Source organism: Notechis scutatus, chromosome 5, assembly GCF_049901735.1.
Source record: "Notechis scutatus isolate UNSWTSFEM ecotype Mainland chromosome 5, rNotScu1.2, whole genome shotgun sequence".
Lineage (NCBI taxonomy): Eukaryota > Metazoa > Chordata > Lepidosauria > Squamata > Elapidae > Notechis > Notechis scutatus.
In genome coordinates this window covers 71400283-71418770 of record NC_142013.1, presented here as the reverse complement: position 1 = coordinate 71418770, position 18488 = coordinate 71400283, and the positions used below count along the sequence as shown (strand labels likewise).

The 18488-nt window shown below is 38.4% G+C and overlaps 1 protein-coding gene across 16 annotated transcripts in view; it reads right to left on the bottom strand.

Annotated features, from left to right (window-relative positions):
• The window catches only part of AP1S2 (adaptor related protein complex 1 subunit sigma 2), a 36327-nt gene that overhangs the window by 6013 nt on the left and 11826 nt on the right, over positions 1-18488 (bottom strand). For 6 of the 16 annotated variants that reach the window (XM_087966992.1, XM_087966990.1, XM_087966998.1 and 3 more), the window contains exons 3-4: positions 16466-16574; positions 14482-14619 (exon numbers count right to left, since the gene is read on the bottom strand). In XM_087966992.1, coding sequence (XP_087823118.1) covers positions 14482-14619; positions 16466-16574 — 247 coding nt within the window. Of the gene's footprint in view, positions 1-6760; positions 6855-9821; positions 9881-14468; positions 14620-16465; positions 16575-18488 lie in introns of those variants that run through there. The other 10 variants (XM_087966995.1, XM_087966993.1, XM_087966994.1 and 7 more) reach the window with 4 other exon arrangements.

The window sequence follows — 18488 nt, the reverse complement described above, 5'->3', positions numbered from 1 at the left end:
GTTTACCAGATTGGCCTAATAACTACATCGCCTTAATATGGATTTTCACTTCATAGATGCTCAGGTTTTTAACTAAAAGTGATTAAATAACACCATTTGATGGTTAATGTATTTACATTATTTTTGTTTTATGGAAATATTAAAAGTTATAGGTGAAACCTTTCTATGGAAAGGTTCAGAAGTGAAAATAAACTATCTGTATCTTGTGTAGTCAAAAATCAAACAATTCTCAATTCTATCTGCTAAAAATCAAACTCAGTTGGGTTGGGCAAGTCATTCTCTCTCAAAGAGTTTTGTAGGAAAAAGAGGAAGGAGCATTAGGTATGTTTACCACCTAAAATAATAAAGGTGTGTGTGTGTATCCATCTTTATTATTTTATACACACACACACAAAATATTTAAATATGTAAACAATAAAAATAGGATTTGAAGAAAAAGGTGGAGGTTTTTTTGGAAACTGTAGTCAGAAAAAGAGAAGCTGCAATTTGAAAATATTCCAAGGGGCATGGGGAACTGAAGACAACTATGCAAGAGCATAGCCCATGACTACAGTGAAAAAAGGAGCCAATTGCTCCTCAAACTCCTCTCTGGATTAAGGTGAGAATTTGGGATGCCCAATGTTTTCCTGCAACAAGACTGTAAAACATTAGTCTTCAGTAGGTTTTAGAGCTCTGAGAGCCAGGAGTCAGTCTTAGCCAAGCCATGGTTCAGAGACTTCAAGAGACACTGGGTTCACCTACTACCTTTCTTAATCACTTTCACTGGAAATGGTTTGAAAATTGTTTTATGGATATTAAGAGCCTTCAGAAGGACAAGTGTTATTACACTAGGAGCTGTTCCTTCAATCCTCAGACATAGGAGATTTATGTAAATTTAAGAAATTAAAAATGTTATTTGAAAATAAGTAGCAAAAACAGAATTAGAATGCTAATTTTGGAAAGGTTTTAAATGGACAGGGTCCATCTAAACTGGAAATAAGATTATGAAATAATTATAAGAATATTCCTGTAGTTTGTTTAAAATCCTATTAAAAATATATGAAGATTTTGAATTTTAAGTGTAAGAAATTTTTCCTTGGGAAAATTTTGTGGATAGAGGAAAAACAGGAAAAAAGGAGAACTTGAAGTTTGGTTATTAGAGGCAATTAGAAAGGTCTAATTAAAGGAGAAGGTTTTATTATAAAATAGAGAGAATTATTTTAACTCTGGAGGAATTCAAGGATATTTAGCAATGGTATATTCAGAATTTTCTTTTTAGATTGTCCAATAATATAAAATGGATTCACAAGAGGAGATAGAAGAGGATGCAACTGAAAACCAGGATGATTTGGATATGGATTTAAAAATGACAGGATGCAAAAGTGATCTAACAAGATAGGTGGCACATACATACCAGTACACACACACGTACACACACGTACACACACACTGACAAAGATGTTATACAGAATTTACAATAAAAACAAATGATGTTTTAATAGCTAAAGGGGCACACAAATCATACATCAAAATGGTGATTCATTGGATGTATAGATTCCAACTCAGAAAAGTAACTTGGACAAGTTTTCTTATTTTTGAACTTACAAAAATATGTGTGTAAGAGTTTCCAAGAAAAGAGAATGAAAAGAAATAACCTTTTGAGCGTTCCTTAAAAGTGTCAAGACTTTTAAAACTAAAAGGATGATTTATAAAGTTGGCTTATAGATTCCTGAGAAAGTTGTTTAACCAACTGAAACCTTCTTATGACAGCCCACTGCTAACAGCTTTTTTCATAACCAAAATATTTGCTGCTTTTACTTAAAAGCTATGAAATTTTAAAATATATCACAATTAAGAATTAACCTATTGACCAACTGTTTTGAAAAATGGGATCAGAATGAACAGCTACTCCCTCTACTGCTTGAATCAAAGCAAGAGAACAAGCAGCTTGTCTTGAATTCCCATTGTTTTTATGGTCAGAATACTCAAACATTTTGAATTTTATTTTGATGGAATCCTTCAATTATTCTGATTTTTTTTCAGAAGTCCAGTTGCCTTCTGAAAAAGCACCTTTGGAACAACCATGATTTGGATGGCAGAGAATCTCCATAGACTTTTAGCTACATACTTTGGATGAACACCCTTCTAATGCTGTGAGAGTATGAACAGATTTCCAGGGAAAAAATATTGCAGAATAGAGGAATCATTTGCACTTCAGTTTGAGATGCAGACAACACAGACACATCTTTAACAGCCTGCGTCAAGAATCCCTCAGTGATCTGTGTTTTGCTTGTTCAGATCTGTTCCAAACCAACAGAGAATCAGTGGACAAGATAAAAACAATAAGAATTATGGAAGGAAGTGATCATAATTCCAGGAGGCTCAAGATATTGTAGAAAGAAAAATTGGAGTGCAATTAATACATGCACAAAGCTTAAATTAGTATTAGGGAGCAACCCATGGTCAAAAATCACCAGGCCAAAGGATCTGCAGCACAGCTCCAAGAGCATTTGCATACTGTTCCAATTATGGCAAGAAGAGGGCAGAGTTCCTCTATTCCTATTTTGCTTCAGTTGTGAGATCAAAAAGAAAAAAGAGTGGCAACTAAAGAAATCTGAGTGTCCTGAAGAAGCTAATGGATATCATTTTGGAGCATATATGATTTTTAAGAAATCATGGAGAATAGACATAATGCCAGACAATTGGAAAGGGTTAAATATCTTCAAAAAGTTATCAAAAAGATAACTGGTAAGTAGAGACAGACAGCTTTGACAGGGCAAAAGTGAGACACAGATTATTCAGCAGCAGGTTTGAAGCAGGAGTTTATCCAAGTTTAATTAGAATAAATCATGCTACACCATCCTGATGAATGTCTTGACTTTTTCCTCCCCCCCCCCCCCAAGGGTGACCTATTCAATTGCCACAGAAACATAGTAGACACAGCATACCTAGAAAACTATTCAACAAAGACTTCCATGAGATTCTAGTAGAGAATTATACGAAAGAGATAAAATGTGATCAGGGCATGCTATGTTTATAAACAGTACCACCATCAGTCATTCTCAGCCCAACTCACCTCACAGAGATTTTGTTGAAGGGGAAATAGGAGGAGGAAGGAGTATTAGGTATATTTGCCATCTTGAGTTATTTATAAAATAATAATAAAGGCAAGAAAAATAAATAAAACAAATACAGAGCTAGCTGAACAATCATATTACACTAATGACTTCACATTAAGATGGAAACAAGTATTAAGCAGCATACTACAAAGCTCCGGTCTGGCCCAATTTGTTCCACGTCTATAAAAGTGCTTGAATGAAGAATTAGAACATATACTTAACTCATGTGTAATGAAGCAAAGTTAGTACACATAACAAACAGATGATAATATTAATAATAAGATTCAAAAGGATCTTGAAAAGTAGAAACAATGAGTGGAAACCAGCACAATACATTCAATCAGAAAATTGCAAATCCTTACATTTGGGCAGTAAAAAGATGCAGTTTTATTCTTAACGAAATACTTCTTCAAATTTCTACATACTATATACTGTATAATGAATACAAATAGCTACAAATATGACAAGGTAACAGAGTTAAGGCTCTTATTTTAAACCTGAAGAAACTAATTTCATAACCTTTCCTTCATTACAAATGTAGGGTAAGAGGTGAAAAACCTGTCAAGCACCCAAGCAAGTATTGTGTAGGGGTCTATGTCAAAATGCGGGATAAATACTGTATTTTTCGGAAGTTCCGGACTATAAGACACATCTAGGTTTTGGGGAGGAAAACAAGGGGGGGGGGGAAATGCCTCTGCCTCTGCTTCCCAGCAATTTGCCTCCTTGCAGCAAACAGCAAACAGCCTGGTCAGCTTCAGCACAGCTTGATTTACCACGAGCAGCTGATTGGCAGTTGGATCTGCCTCCCAGAATACCGCCAATCAGCTGTTCCAGGCTGTGGGGATCACCGTTGCCCATCAGCACTGTCACCACCCAGTGGCAATGGGCAGCATCAGCGATCCCCACAGCCTGGAACAGTTGATCAGTGGTATTCTGGGAGGCAGGTCCAATCGCCAATCAGCTGCTCATGCTGAAGCTGACCAGGCTGTTTGCTGCTTGCTGCAAGGAGGCAAATTGCTGGGAGGCAGAGGCCAAAGGGTGGAGTCTGGCGGGTGGGCAGGGCTTTGGCAACATTCGCTCTATAAGATGCACAGACATTTCTACTCACTTTTTGGGGGGGGGGTATGTCTTATAGTCCAAAAATACAATACACTTTCAGAGACAGTTGAATTCTACAGATCATATGGAAATCAACTTGTTTGGAGCAATTGAGAAATGCCAATAGAAAAGGTATGGGTTTTTTAACCCTCAAGATGATGGGAATGAATTCTGTATCCAAAATAACTAATTCCATGGTCAATTAGGTCAGATGAATAAGTCTTCTACAGAAATGTGACTGTATATAAGGCCTGATCATACAACCTTCTATATCTTTGTTTTATATTTAATTAGCATCACCATGAATTGAGTTTTGCATTAACTACATGAAGCATGCCATCATAGAACACTTGTAGTTATTTTTATATCTATGTTGAGAAAAAAGGCCTATTTAATTATATTCTTACAAACGCTATATGTGAAAAAGTATGAAATAGCTGTGAATAAGGTGTAGTTACTTGTTTTCTTGTTATTCTTTGTTAACCAAACAAATAATTCTATACCTTAATGCCGATTGATGACTGTAATAAATTTTAGTTATTTATAATACTACATTTCTAATTAAGTCAGATTACTGATCTACAGATTACTGTAGTTCTTGTTTTAATAAAGTAATCTCATGAAGTTGATTAAAGTTTTCTTAATAAAAATAAATAATTCTACATATTAAGTTCAGTTATCATGGACAGAAGTTAAATTACCCATTATAAATGTTAATTATCAAGTAATTATCATGAGGGGAGTACAAAACAGTGATTTCAAAATAAGATTTTAATATTACCAGAGGACTTCCAATGCTGTTCTGATCTTACTGGAAGTATTCTGAGTTTAAAAAGGAAGCTACTTTCACATCATTTTAAATGCTATCCAACAAGAAATTGAAATAATTCCATCCATTCCTGACATATATGCCTTCATGATACTTGGAAAAATGTGAGAAAAAGGAAACAGAATAATCAATATTCTTGTCACAGTATAGGTCGCAATGCCTACTTCAAATTCTTTGTTGATAGCGGGAGGCATTTCTCTTTGTTTATATTGCTCATGTCTTTTTTGTTTACATTTTATTGATTTTATCTTTCAATACATGTGTCCTTAGAAATTTAATGTGGGAGATTAAAAAGCAAAATATTTTAAGATGCAGAAACTTTACAAGGATTTCTCCTGATCTGAACACAGCTCAGAATCTTTTTGTCCATTTTATAAATATATACGGTAATGTTTTACAAAATGACTGTTAAAATTTTCCTTAACCTTATCTGGTAGGATAACTTTAAAACATAACCTACCTATACTTGACAATCTTGATGAAATATTAAATCACTATGAGACCAACACTGCTGATATAGGCAAACTTCACAATGCAACATGCTGATCACATTTAAGACTCCTTTTTTACATACTATCAGTCCACAACTAATATTAATATGTTTAAAATGACATTGATTTCTATGAAGAAAAGCACAAACTTATTAAATCAGTTAAAATTATAATTACTTAGGTTTAGTCAAATTGTGTATTTAATATGCTTGTTTATGAGACAGTCACAGTAAATAATAATTACATGTATCAGTACATAATTTATCATGTCAATTTATTGTTTTTGATGGAGAGTAACATTTAGAATACTTGCTATCAACATTTTTAAAGTTTTGTCTTATTTCAACTTCGGAAAAGCTATTCCAGAAGCTTGAGAATTTTACCTGAAAGATGCTATTCATTCTGGTATAAACATGCAGCCTTGTATCCAAGCCATTATAGTTGATAAAAGAACATTTTTGTAAAGTTCTATAATTTAAAAGCCTATTGATAAACATGCTTAATTGATCGTTATAATTTCTGCTTTATCAACATTTTAAATGCAGGACTAAACATGGTTAGTTTTAATTAATGCATTTAAGCCACATTATTTATGAGGAACATAAATTCATTAAAAATAAATAAAATACATTAAAATATTTTTAGATGATTATTTTTCCTCATGCACCCTTTTTTATGGAATATGGGATTTAAAAGTGGCAATTACACAATGATATTTTAAGAAAGTCAGATGTTGAAATAAATTGGGACAAATATATCTTTTGTCTTTAGGACAAATATTTATGCCAGCAATTCATCATGTATTACGTTAATTGTAAGATATTGCAGCTTTTTTCATGTACGCATTAAACTATATTTAATACACTTATCTTTTTCCTACTACAAGTCATGATACTGTATCTATCATAAAGAAAATAATTTAAACTACTTTATCAGACTAGTGATCTGTTTATTGGCTAATGTGGGGATCTTTTAAGCCATTTCAGCATACAAAAATCATTAACAACACTAGAACAAAACCATGCACCACACAATTCAAAATTGATGCCGTTAGTATGAAAAATCAAGATAGAACACCCAAAGCAAATGTCCATTCTGTCAAGCAAATATGACAAAGAATAAGTCCATTATTCGTCACTTTCTGTTCTTCTTCTTGCTTAACAGGCAAGGGTTCTTTTACACGTGCAAACCTCTGCAAAGCACTAATGTAATCCATGCCACCAAAAGGTAAATTTGGTAGTTACCAATTGTACAGGTAGGGGCCAAAGCGCTAAGGCTTTAGATTGTCCTTAATCATAAGATATCCTCAGACAAACCTCCCCAGTCTTCATTCTGGCTCTACAAACAAAATTAAGCACAATTGAAATTTTTATAGTGCATTTTGCATGTTTGTGTAAAGATAATCAACTTCACATAGGTTTATGGATATTAGTACTGTTTAGGTTTTTCTAAATGAGTGTTATCAAGTAAAAGGCTAGTGAAAATATGAAGAAAAATGAATGTATTACACAAATACACCTCACTTTTACCATATGATAAGCAGTGAGTCTTCACTTTTCCAGAGGGTTGCCAAACTCCTAATTAGGGTATTGATTTTCAGAATAGTAAGAGAATTGCTTATAAAAGCTATAGGAAATGTAGCAGTAGCAGGGACATGTTTCTTTTTCATTCCCTACTCTATTCATATATAAAAAGGTGATGAGTAAGAGGATTTTTTTTTAAGTAAGAGAAGATTGAATCCTTTCAGACAACCCTAAGAGGTAGTCCTTGATTTACAACCATTTGATTAATGATGGTTTGCAGTTATTATGGTCTTGGGAAAAGCAACTTACAACTCCTCCTTAAAGTTATAGCGATTGCACTATCTCCATTACCTGATCAAAATTCAGGCACTGAATTTATGATGACTGCAGTGTCTTGGGTTATGTGATGGCAATTTGTGACCTTTGCAGCTGTCTTCCAACAGAAAAATCAACTCAAGAAGTTGGATTCCCTTAACGACCACATGGTTCACATGAGATTTGCTGAACAACTGTGGTTTTAATGATCTCAGTAACAATGGTTGTAAAAATCAGGTCCACTCAAATGATGATTCATTTAATGATTCTCTTAACAACCAAAATTCCAGTCCCAATCACAGTGGTATGTTGGGAACTACCTGCAATGGATCTAGAAACATAGAAAGTTTAGTTCCATTCGGGGTGGGTGGGGGGTGGGAAACAGGACCCAATGAAGCTGCAAGAGAATAAAAAGTTCAGCATCTTTCTTCCACAAGCTTCTTTTAAGATCCTCTTCAAACTGTTTCTGTATCCAAATGCAGATTCTGCTCCAATTATTTATCAATTACTGTATCAGTACAGTCTATCAGCACTATATCTAAATTTACTTTAAGAAATTACAATGTAAAACACAAGAAATAATGGAAAGAAACAGCTTTAGCACAGTGTCGTTAGCATGTTAAAAATTTAAATTGAAAACACCAATTATCTAAGAAGGGTGGTGACAGTTTTAAAATTTAAAAGTTTGTAATTGAGATTATATAGCTTTTCTACATAAAAAATTTCCTGCATTATGAATGAGATTCAGTGATGTACAACTTCTCCAAAAATCAGGTACTGACTATGAGTGCCAATTAATTTATTTTAAACAGACATTCAGCATATATATTAATGAAGCAACATGTTTATATCTCTAAGATTGATTTTATATCACTACTATATCAATTGTATGTAGCTATCAGAGTGATAGAAATAAGATAAATGAGAAAAAACTATGACAACATACACAAGTATAACTCAACCTCTAACATAGATATTTCTTAGTTATCCATTTTACATTACATATTATTCTGTTAGTTTTCTGTAACTAGAATAACTAGTATGGGAGAGTGATAAAGTCATAATTTTATATGGACCAATCTAATGGTATTAGATGTAATATTATTACATTAGATATAAAAATATAACATAATACTGCGTTTCCTCCATTTGTTTAGGTATATAGGACTTTTGACGAAAACTATTTTTACTGAATCAAATATATTTGTATTTGATTTTAGGTTTCACAATCTGTATCACTAGTGACCTGAATAGTAATAACAGTCTAAAATGCGTATACAAAAGAACTTTGAATGCCTGTGCTTATTGCTTATACTTCTTTCCTCAGAGTATCAGTCTTGTAGGAATAACTAAGCAAGTTAAGAGTTATTTTCCTTAGCTGTTGTTTCCTCTATTGTAACTTTCCTTATATATTTTCAGCTCTTTATTATTTCCTCATATATTTTCAGCTCTTTATTATTTCTTTATATTTTTCAGCTCTTAATTATGACTCCAATTCAGCTTTCTCACAAAAACAATTAATGTGTCAGAACCAGATATTCATTAATATTTTAAACAAAGCCAGCTTAATGGATTGTCTTGAATAAATATTCACAAATCATTCCTACATTTCAACAGAATTTTACCTTGTGGGTAATTATAAAATTATAAATTGTGGCATTATAAAAATTCCTGCTTCTGCAAGTGGGTAATTGTCTACCTGCAGACCTGGCAAAAAAACCTGTAACCAACGATATACCAATTTGACAAAATAAAGTTGTAATGAAAAACGTTCATTTCAAAACCATATTAAACAAGTTCTTATTACGGATGATAACATTTTAAAATCAATTTCATTATATTACTAATAATAATGATAATAATAATGCCCAAATAAGAAAAAAATGTCCTTATATGCCTATACTTCATTGATGAGCATTTAAGTTTCATCCCTGTAATTAAGTGATGGGCAATGAAGCCCATCAAGCAGTGTCAAAAAAAACCATATAATCTTTATTCTTAAGGGGGAAGATTGTACAGTATTAATGAAAAATATGAGATAAGAAAATTGTTGGGAAATGCCCAGGCAGGCAGGGGAAAAAATTCAAGGGGGAATTATTGAATTGTTGCGCAGCCATAAGAGATCCAAGACTGATCCTCCACTTCAAAGCTCCACGAGAACTTATCTATCTATTCCCAAAGAAAGACTAGCAATCTGGGGAGATTCCTGTGTTTTGGCAGAATTCAATGAAGTAGTTAGTTGAACATGTGGCTCTGGTTGCTTGTGCCTGACATAAATCTGTCTTTGCCCAATTTTGCATAAATAATATTTTATTTTACTGAAGAGGTCACTGAATATAATGCACGTATTATTTACATAAGCAAAGGAATTATTCCTATACAAAGGAATAAAATGTATTAATTAGAGATCAAGCTAAATACTTATTAATTTTAAACTTTTAAACTTTTATTTTTTATTTCTACTCACCTAGTAGAGTCCTTTACTAATATAGTAGAAATCCAACACAGATATTATATTTCAAGACTCTACAAGGGAAGTATGTGGTTACAAATTCACTCCAGGTTAAAAAAGAAAACGTATTATTCAGAAATTCTTAAGAATACAAATGAATTCAGTGACAATTTTATTACCGTATATACTCGAGTATAAGCCGAGTTTTTCAGCCCATTTTTTGTGCTGAAAAAAAAACCCTCGGCTTATACTCGAGTCAGATTCCCCTCTGGAAAAAAAATGGTGTGGAGCTCCGGAGCTGGGCAGGCGCTTCCCTGCTTCCGTGTTTCCTTTGCAACTTTTAAGCATGGGGGTCGGAAGCAGAAATCGGAAGCAGATAAAGTTCTTTTAACTGTTTTTAGGGGGGAGACCCACCGTCATGTGAGAATGCTCAGACACGAAATCTATCCGCCCGAAAATAAGTGTGTGTGTGTGGGGGGGATTTTAACAGAGGGAAGATGTAGGGAGAAGGCAAAAGCGACGGAAGATCCTTCAGGGGAAACTGAGGGGCAGCCAGCAAGGGCAGGCAAGCCCCACTTCACGGACTCTGTCCGTCCTCACTCCCACCCAAAGCCACGAAGTCCCCCAGTCGCACAGCCCAGAATCGCCCTCCCCTCAGGGGGCAGCAACGACGCCCGGTTTTTCCCGAGACAAGAAGCTCCGCCGTGCAATGAAAGCGCCCTGGCTCTAGGCTCGTGGGCTCAGAAAACAACGCGAGCCGAGGTGGCTTCTGCCCGCTCGGCTTCTCCAACATCCGGCACCGCCCTGTTCTATGTGCCGGGCCCGGCAAGTCCGAGGAGCCAGCGCATGGAGCAGGGCGGTGCCGGAGATCGTTGGCTGCCTCTTTCGCAGCACGGGAGGCCTCCCCGGCTGGCCAGCTGCTCTCCTCCTTCTCTGCCCGGGAGGCTTCTGTGCTGCAAAAGAGGCAGCTGGTTGGGAGGCTTTCGCTCGGCTTCTAACATCTGGCACCGCCCTGTTCTATGTGCCGGCCCGGCAAGTCCGAGCAGCCAGGCGCGTGGAGCAGGGCGGTGCCAGAGATCGTTCCGCTGGCTCTTCGCCACGGAGGCCTCCCCGGCTGGCACAGCTGCTCTCCTCCTTCTCTGCCTGTTTGTTCTGTGTGGCCGAGGAGGAGACCGGGGCCGCTGGTTGGGGAGGCTTTCTGCGCCGAGGAGGCGGCTGCTGGTGTCCGGCTTTGCTCCTCTTCTCCGATGGTCCGGCGCGCCCTGTTCTTTACTTGGGCAGCCGGGCGCCGCAACGGCGCCACACGGCGGCAACAGGCAGTTCCGCCCGTGGCCCGCTCAGGTCTCCGGCTGGGGCTGTCTGGAGTTGCTGCCGCCGCCCCAGCCGCGGGCGGGAAAGCGCTGCCTTCCCTTCCCGAGGGCGCGGGGACTGGGCCGCGGCAGCAACTTTCTGCGCCGAGGAGGCGGCTGCTGGTGTCCGGCTTTGCTCCGCTCTCCGGCGCGCCCTGTTCTTTACTTGGGCAGCCGGGCGCCGCAACGGCGCCCACGGCGGCAACAGGCAGTTCCGCCGGGCTCCACTCGGGTCTGAGTTGCTGGCTGGTGGCCAGTCCCGCCTCGGGAAGGAAAGCTTTGCCTTTCCCTTCCCGAGGCGACGCGGACTGGGTGCACGGCGGCAGCAACTTTCTGCGCCAAGGAGGCAGCTGTCTGTCTGGAGTTGCTGCCACTGTGTGGCTATCGCCGCCGGGAAGGGAAAGCGCTTTGCCTTTCCCTTCCCGAGGCGACGCAGACTGGGGCCGCACCGCGGCAGCAACTTTCTGCGCCAAGGTGGCGGCTGCTGGTGTCCGGCTTTGCTCCGCTTCTCCGGCGCGGCCCTGTTCTTTACTTGGGCAGCCGGGCGCCCGCAACGGCACCACGGGCGGCAACAGGCAGTTCCACCTGGGCTCCGCTCAGGTGTCCGGGCTGGGGCTGTGGAGTTGCTGCCGCCGGTGCGAGGGCGACGCGGGACTGGGCCGCACCGGCGGTAACTCCCGACAGCCCCAGCCGGACACCTGAGCGGAGCCCGGGCGGAACTGCCTGTTGCCGCCGTGGGCGCCATTAGGTGCCCGGCTGCCCAAGTAAAGAACAGGGCCGCGCCGGAGAAGCGGAGCAAAGCCGGACACCAGCAGCTGCCTCCTCGGCACAGAAAGCCTCCCCAACCAGCCGGCCAGTCTCCTCCTCCTCGGTCACACAGAACAAACAGGCAGAGAAGGAGGAGAGCAGCTGGCCAGCTGGGGGAGGCCTCCCGTGCTGCAAAAGAGGCAGCCAACGATCTACGGCGCCGTCCTGCTCCACGTGCTGGCTGCTCGGACTTGCCGGGCCCGGCACATAGAACAGGGCGGTGCCGGATGTTGGAGAAGCCGAGCGGAGCCGAAGCCACCTGGCTCGCGTTGTTTTCTGAGCCCGCGAGCCTAGAGCCAGGGCGCTTTCATTGCACGGCGGAGCTTCTTGTCTCGGGAAAACCGGGCATCGTTGCTGCCCCTGAGGGGAGGGCGATTCTGGGCTGCGCGATTGGGGACTTCGTGGCTTTGGGTGGGTGGGTGGGTGGGTGGGAGTGAGGACGGACGGAGTCTGTGAAGCGGAGCTTGCCTGCCCTTGCTGGCTGCCTCTGCTTCCTTAGGGGCGGGAAGGGGGCTCATCTGGACCAAGGGTGAGTCTCCCTCAGTTTCCTGAAGGATCTTCCGCCGCTTTTGCCTTCTCCCTACATCTCCGCTCAGGTGTCCGGCCGGGGCTGTCGGGAGTTGCTGCCGCCAGTGCGGCTCCGGTCCGGCTGTTGCCTTGGGAAGGGTGGGGCAAAACCAGGAGCCGCTGAGCCTGAGCTCCGGTGCCGGTGCCGCTGTTGCAAACGCTGCCGCGGCTCTTCCTTTTTGCCTTCCTTTCCCGGAGGCGACGCGGGACTTGGGCCGCGCGGTGGTAGCAACTCCTGACTCAGGGGGCCTCCGAGGGAGGGGAAGAGTGACTCCTGCCTCCCGCTGTCATCATCATCTTCTTCTTTGGGTTAGTGAATCAATTAAACCTTTCATGATAGTGAGATCGCTTCCCAAATTAATTATTTTTATTTTTGAAATTTACCAGTAACTGCTGCATTTCCCACCCTCGGCTTATACTCGAGTCAATAAGTTTTCCCAGTTTTTTGTGTAAAATTAGGTGCCTCGGCTTATATTCGGGTCGACTTATACTCGAGTATATACGGTACTTTAAAAACATCTTGAACAGATGCATGTACAATTAATTTCTGAGAGATTAATACAGGAACAGAAGCTACAGATTTGTCATGGGTTTTACATACAAAATATTTTGAATATTTTTCTTCTACAAAGACTTTTAAAAGGTATATAATATATAGTATGATTATTCAGTTAACTTTATTAATTTTCTTCTACTATAGTTAGTATATCACATAATTAATTTCTTTCTAAATCACTGAGCTATATAAGTAGGGATTTCCTTGGGAATTTTGTAAAAATTCCTGACCTCCTGTCCTTTCCTTGATTATCCTCAGGACAATAACATTCTTCAAGATACCTTCAGCATCTTCCCTGACACAGACAAACAAGCAAATTTTCTGTCTTTTTTCCTGCCAATATCTGTGATAGGCCACTATGTTAATAACTTACACATGGAAAACTTCCACTTTGTCATTAATGTTTAAATATTTTAAATAAGTAAAGCTTTCAAATAATCAGCTCCTTCTAAAATGGCTAATTTCCAAGAAAGCTACATTTTACCAGCAAATACAACTAGATGAATTTCCCTTAATTAGCTATATTAAAACTTTCAACTGATAAATAAAGGGACAGAATATGATGAGGGATCAGAATAAAATAAATCCTCAGAATAAAATAAATACATCTATTTACACATCCCATGTAATGCTGGCCAAAAAAACCCAATTGTTTCTATTTATATAGCAAGCCAAGCACAATTTTCCTAAAGCAACATACAAAAACTTTGCTAACATGATAGAGCTATACTCAAAACTCGTGTTTTATTACAATATATAAGTATTATTGTGAGCATAGATATGAAAAAATCATGACAAAGGCATTATTTACTGCTCTGTCACCAAACTTGAATAAACATGAAACACATTTCCTAAATTAATAAGAAGTGAAGAAATGTATTTTAGCTACTACACTATAATCTAAATTCAAAATTTAATTCACTTTAGGGCAAGAGGGTTTAGATACTACAGGCCAGAAAAATTAGACGTTTTGGAATAATTAGCAGATCTAGATATAGTTCCAATCCTTAATCTAGTTATAAGACTAGTATTAAAACTATTTGATAAACACTTACTACTCATCAAATTACATTAGCTGTAGCAAAATGACTTTTAAAAAACACTTAATAATAGAATCTAATTTTTGGATTTTAACAATAAAAAGTAGAGACATACAAGTATGACAAAATTATTCAATCATTCAATTAATTAAAAAGGCAAAATGTAAGTTGAGCAGAGAAGTGTCTAGATCCATATGAATACAATTGTATAGCAGCATAAAATATATATAAAAATAAAGCATTATGTGGTAAAAGTGATGAAAAGCTTTTCTGCAAACTTGGAAGAAATGGAACAAAATAATGTGTATCAGCCCAGCATGCTGGTGTGCTTTAACAAAGAAACAAAAATTGTATACCTCTTGTAATAGATCTGCCTGTTCAATGGCTTTAAGAACATTTTTCTTGGAGGTCTCTTGAACTTCTCCTCCCAAGAGGAATTCATCCAAAATAAAATAAGCCTTCTCAAAATTAAAGATGATATCAAGTTCACAAACCTAGAAAACATTAAAGAAAGAAAGATACAATGCCCAAACAGGACTTCTCTGCAATGATCTATGGCAGAGGTGTGAAACTCAAGGCCCGCGGGCCTAAACCGGCCACATGGAGGCTCCGTGTGGCACATTTTCAGCCAGCAGAGTGCTGCAGGGGCCATGGAGGCCAAAAATGAGGCACGGGGGACCAGCGCAGCCCCTCACATCCCATTTTGGCTGGCAGGTTGCTGCAGAAGGTGTCCTCCATCCCGACTCCCCCTCTTCCTGTGAAGAACTATAATGATAATCCAGCCTTCAAAGAAATCCAGTTTGACATCCCTGCTCAATGGAATGCTTTACTTCCAATAGTATGGATGACCACCACCCCTGCAACACTGTTGGCATTTTCAAACTAGCCAAAGTATTTTGTCACTGTGCATTCAATCCTTGAATTAGCTTACTTATAGCTCATTGATTAGTGATTTAGTCATTAATTCATTAATTTATTGATTACATCTATTTGATATTTACTGATGTTATCTTAATAGTAATACAGGTAGTCCTCAATTTACAACCACAATTGAGCCCAAAATTTCTGATGCTAAGTGAAACATTTGTTAAATGGTTTTTGCCCCATTTTATGACTTTTCTTGCCACAATTGTTAAGTGAATCATTGCAGTTGGTAAATTAAGTAAAATAGTTAAGTGAAACTGGTTTCCCCATTGACTTTGCGTGTCAAAAGATCGCAAAAGGGGACATAGCAATTGTCATAAATATGAACCACTTGCCAAGCATATGAATTTTGATCATGTAACCATGGGGATACTACGATGGTCATAAATGTGAAACATGGTCATAAGTCACTTTTTTCAGTGATGTAACTTTTAAGGGTCACTAAATGAACTCTAGTAAGTCAAGGACTACATGTATTGCATTTTTAATTTGACTGTTAATCTGATCAGCATCTGCAAGATCTTGGGTAGCCTACAGTCTACATCAGGAGTGTCAAACCCACTCGCATCGCAGGCCATATCATGACGTATTGCAATGTTTTTGCCTTTGTGGAGCCGGGGTGGGCACAGCCTGCGCGGGCCGTATCCGGCCCAAGGCCCATCCCTTTGACAGACCTGGTCTACATAAATACATTTCTGTATTATCCATTTTGGACAAAATAAAGAGAGAAAATCATGAATATGTGAGTAAAGTAGCATTTTAAAGACAACATGCAGAATACCTATGAACTAGTCCTCTTTACAAAAAATGTCCTTTATTGTTCTATAAACCCCGACAATCTTCTTTAGCCACAAGACATAATGAAAAGCATTGATAATGAAAAACATTCATGTTATTACTCTGCTCCATGGCCATCCAACCTCTTTTAAAAAATTAAAAAGTTAAATAAAGAGTTGCAAAGCAGGCACCAGTCTGTAATAGATTTGCTGTAATCTCTTTGAATACACAGAGTACTCTAGGGGTTGCACTAGCAATTCGGAGGGAGCTACTTCCAGTAAATTGGTGTTTTGTAACTGATCATAATCATTATGACAACATTTTGTAAACTGGCTATTTTTTAACATACATACTGCATATTTTCAAATTCCAAAATTTCACTTTTCTCCTATGAAAATATAGAAAAATATCCCTACAACAGAGATTTCTCTGAAGAATTCAGAACAGTATTTTCTCCAGTTTCTTCCTCTCGCAGCAGGAAATCACTTTTTATGCTGTTTTACGGGAAATGATTTCATTAATGGGCTTTATTCAAATGTGAGAGACAGAAATCTTTCTGCTACTTCCTTTTTCACTGAGAACCAATGAATCTATCTCTGAGACTTTCAACAACTAGGAAAAATACAGGAAATAACTTACACTTCCAAAATATTTATCAAGTAATTCTACATAACGATGAATTATTTCCAAGGTTATTAACTCATTATCTTGATCTTCAATGGCACAGCAGAAATAGAGGCTTGCATATCTGTAAGACACATATTTAATTTAGCAGAGATGTAATAAACTTTTGTAGTCTTAAGTACATTTAGCAACAGTTTAACAAAAATGTTCAATATTTAAAATAAAACTAAAATGTCTCATTTGTAGACATTGACAATAAAACATTATTTAGTGTAAAAAAAAGTAAACCTGGTAACTGTGAGCTAAAGAAAATGAGTAAAATGCTTTTAAAATTCCTTTTCTTCACTTTCTTATACTATTGGTTGTGAAATATGGTTGTTAAGAATAAAACAATTTGTTGAAAAATAAAAGTTTTTGATCTCTTTTAGATGGATGAGTTCTTATTCTCATCATAATTTAAATTATCAGGTAGCCTTTTTGAGAGATGGACAGTAATACAAATTTGATTAATTACAAATGGGATTCTACGTGCTCAGCAACTGATGGCCAAATGAAAACAATAGAAGACAGAAAAGCACGTTAATCAAGTACAGTATAATTTGCTGTTTCTACTTATAACCCACATTACAAAAAAGGGCAGGTTCAGATGGTCAAAGCTAGAAGAAACAAGGAACAAAAGGGAAAGGTAGTTACGACATCAAGAAAAGCAGGCATAAAAGTGAGATATTAAAAAGTTCCACAATTGTTAAGAATTTTCAAAAGGAATCAATTATGCTACTCTAACCCATTGGGGAGAACAAAGGGAATCAAAGACAAGAGCAGCAGTCCTTTACATGTTCCTCTGGGATGCCCACAATAGTGCCCACAACCCAAAAGAAGAGCTTGCACCACTATGTTGTTGTTTTTCTCCAAAAAAATTTTTGAGGTAATCCTATGTTTTCAGGAACACTCAATTTCATTGTTCTTGTATCCACTCTTTCAGTCTGACTTTGAGAACAAGTAAGTTTAATAGAGTGTTTTGGAATACAAACATCCAAAATGGCAAATATAGCTTTACCTTCACAAACAAGATAAAAATTAAACATAATGTTAAAATCAAGGTGGAACTTTTTGCATGATTATTATGAAATCCTTGATGTAGCAATCTTAGGAGACAATCTTTCACCAGTTTCTTAGAGCTGACTTATATAAGTTATAAGTTAAGGCCTATACACCATTTCTAAAAATTTCAAACTGCATAAAATTTGTCTTCAACACAGACCCAAAAAATATATGGTGTGTAAATATCTGACTCATATAAACATAGTTATGTAAGTCAATGTTTACATGAGTTATTTAGTCTTTCTGAAATAGAATGTTACATAAATTGAGAAGAGTCTAGGTATCTATATGGAACCATATTTTTTGGTGTGTAAGACACACTTCCCCACCCCCAAAAGTGGGTGGAAATATCTATGCGTCTTATACAGCGAATGTTACCAAAGCCCCGCCCACCCGCTGGCCCCCACCCTTCGGCCTCTGTCTCCCAGCAATTTGTCTCCTTGCAGCAAACAGCCTAGCCAGCTTCACCACAGCCTGATTAATACAAGTAGCTGATTGTTGGTTGGATCAGCCTCCCAGCGAATTCAGAAACTGTTTTCACAGTGATGATGTGTATATACATCATCTGTGGTAAACGACCTGTGGTACATTAAATTGATTGGACATGATTTAGAAAGGCACGGACCTTTCTATAGGAGGCTTCACAGCTGACAATGAAATACTGTAGCAGAGCAAAAGCCACAGGGTCAAAGAAACTGCCTGCTGAGCTCAGATACAGGATTATTGCAAGGCACAGATCTGGGGAAGGCTACAATAAAATTTCTGCTGCACTGGTCAAAGTGAGCAATTGGGAGAGAAGGACCTTAGTAAGAGAAGTGACCAAGAACCCGATGATCACTCTAACTAAGCTTTGGAGATGTGACAAGAGTTTTAGAAGGATAACTATCACTGCAGCAGTCCAGCGATCTGGGCTTTATGGAAGAGTGGCTAGATGGAA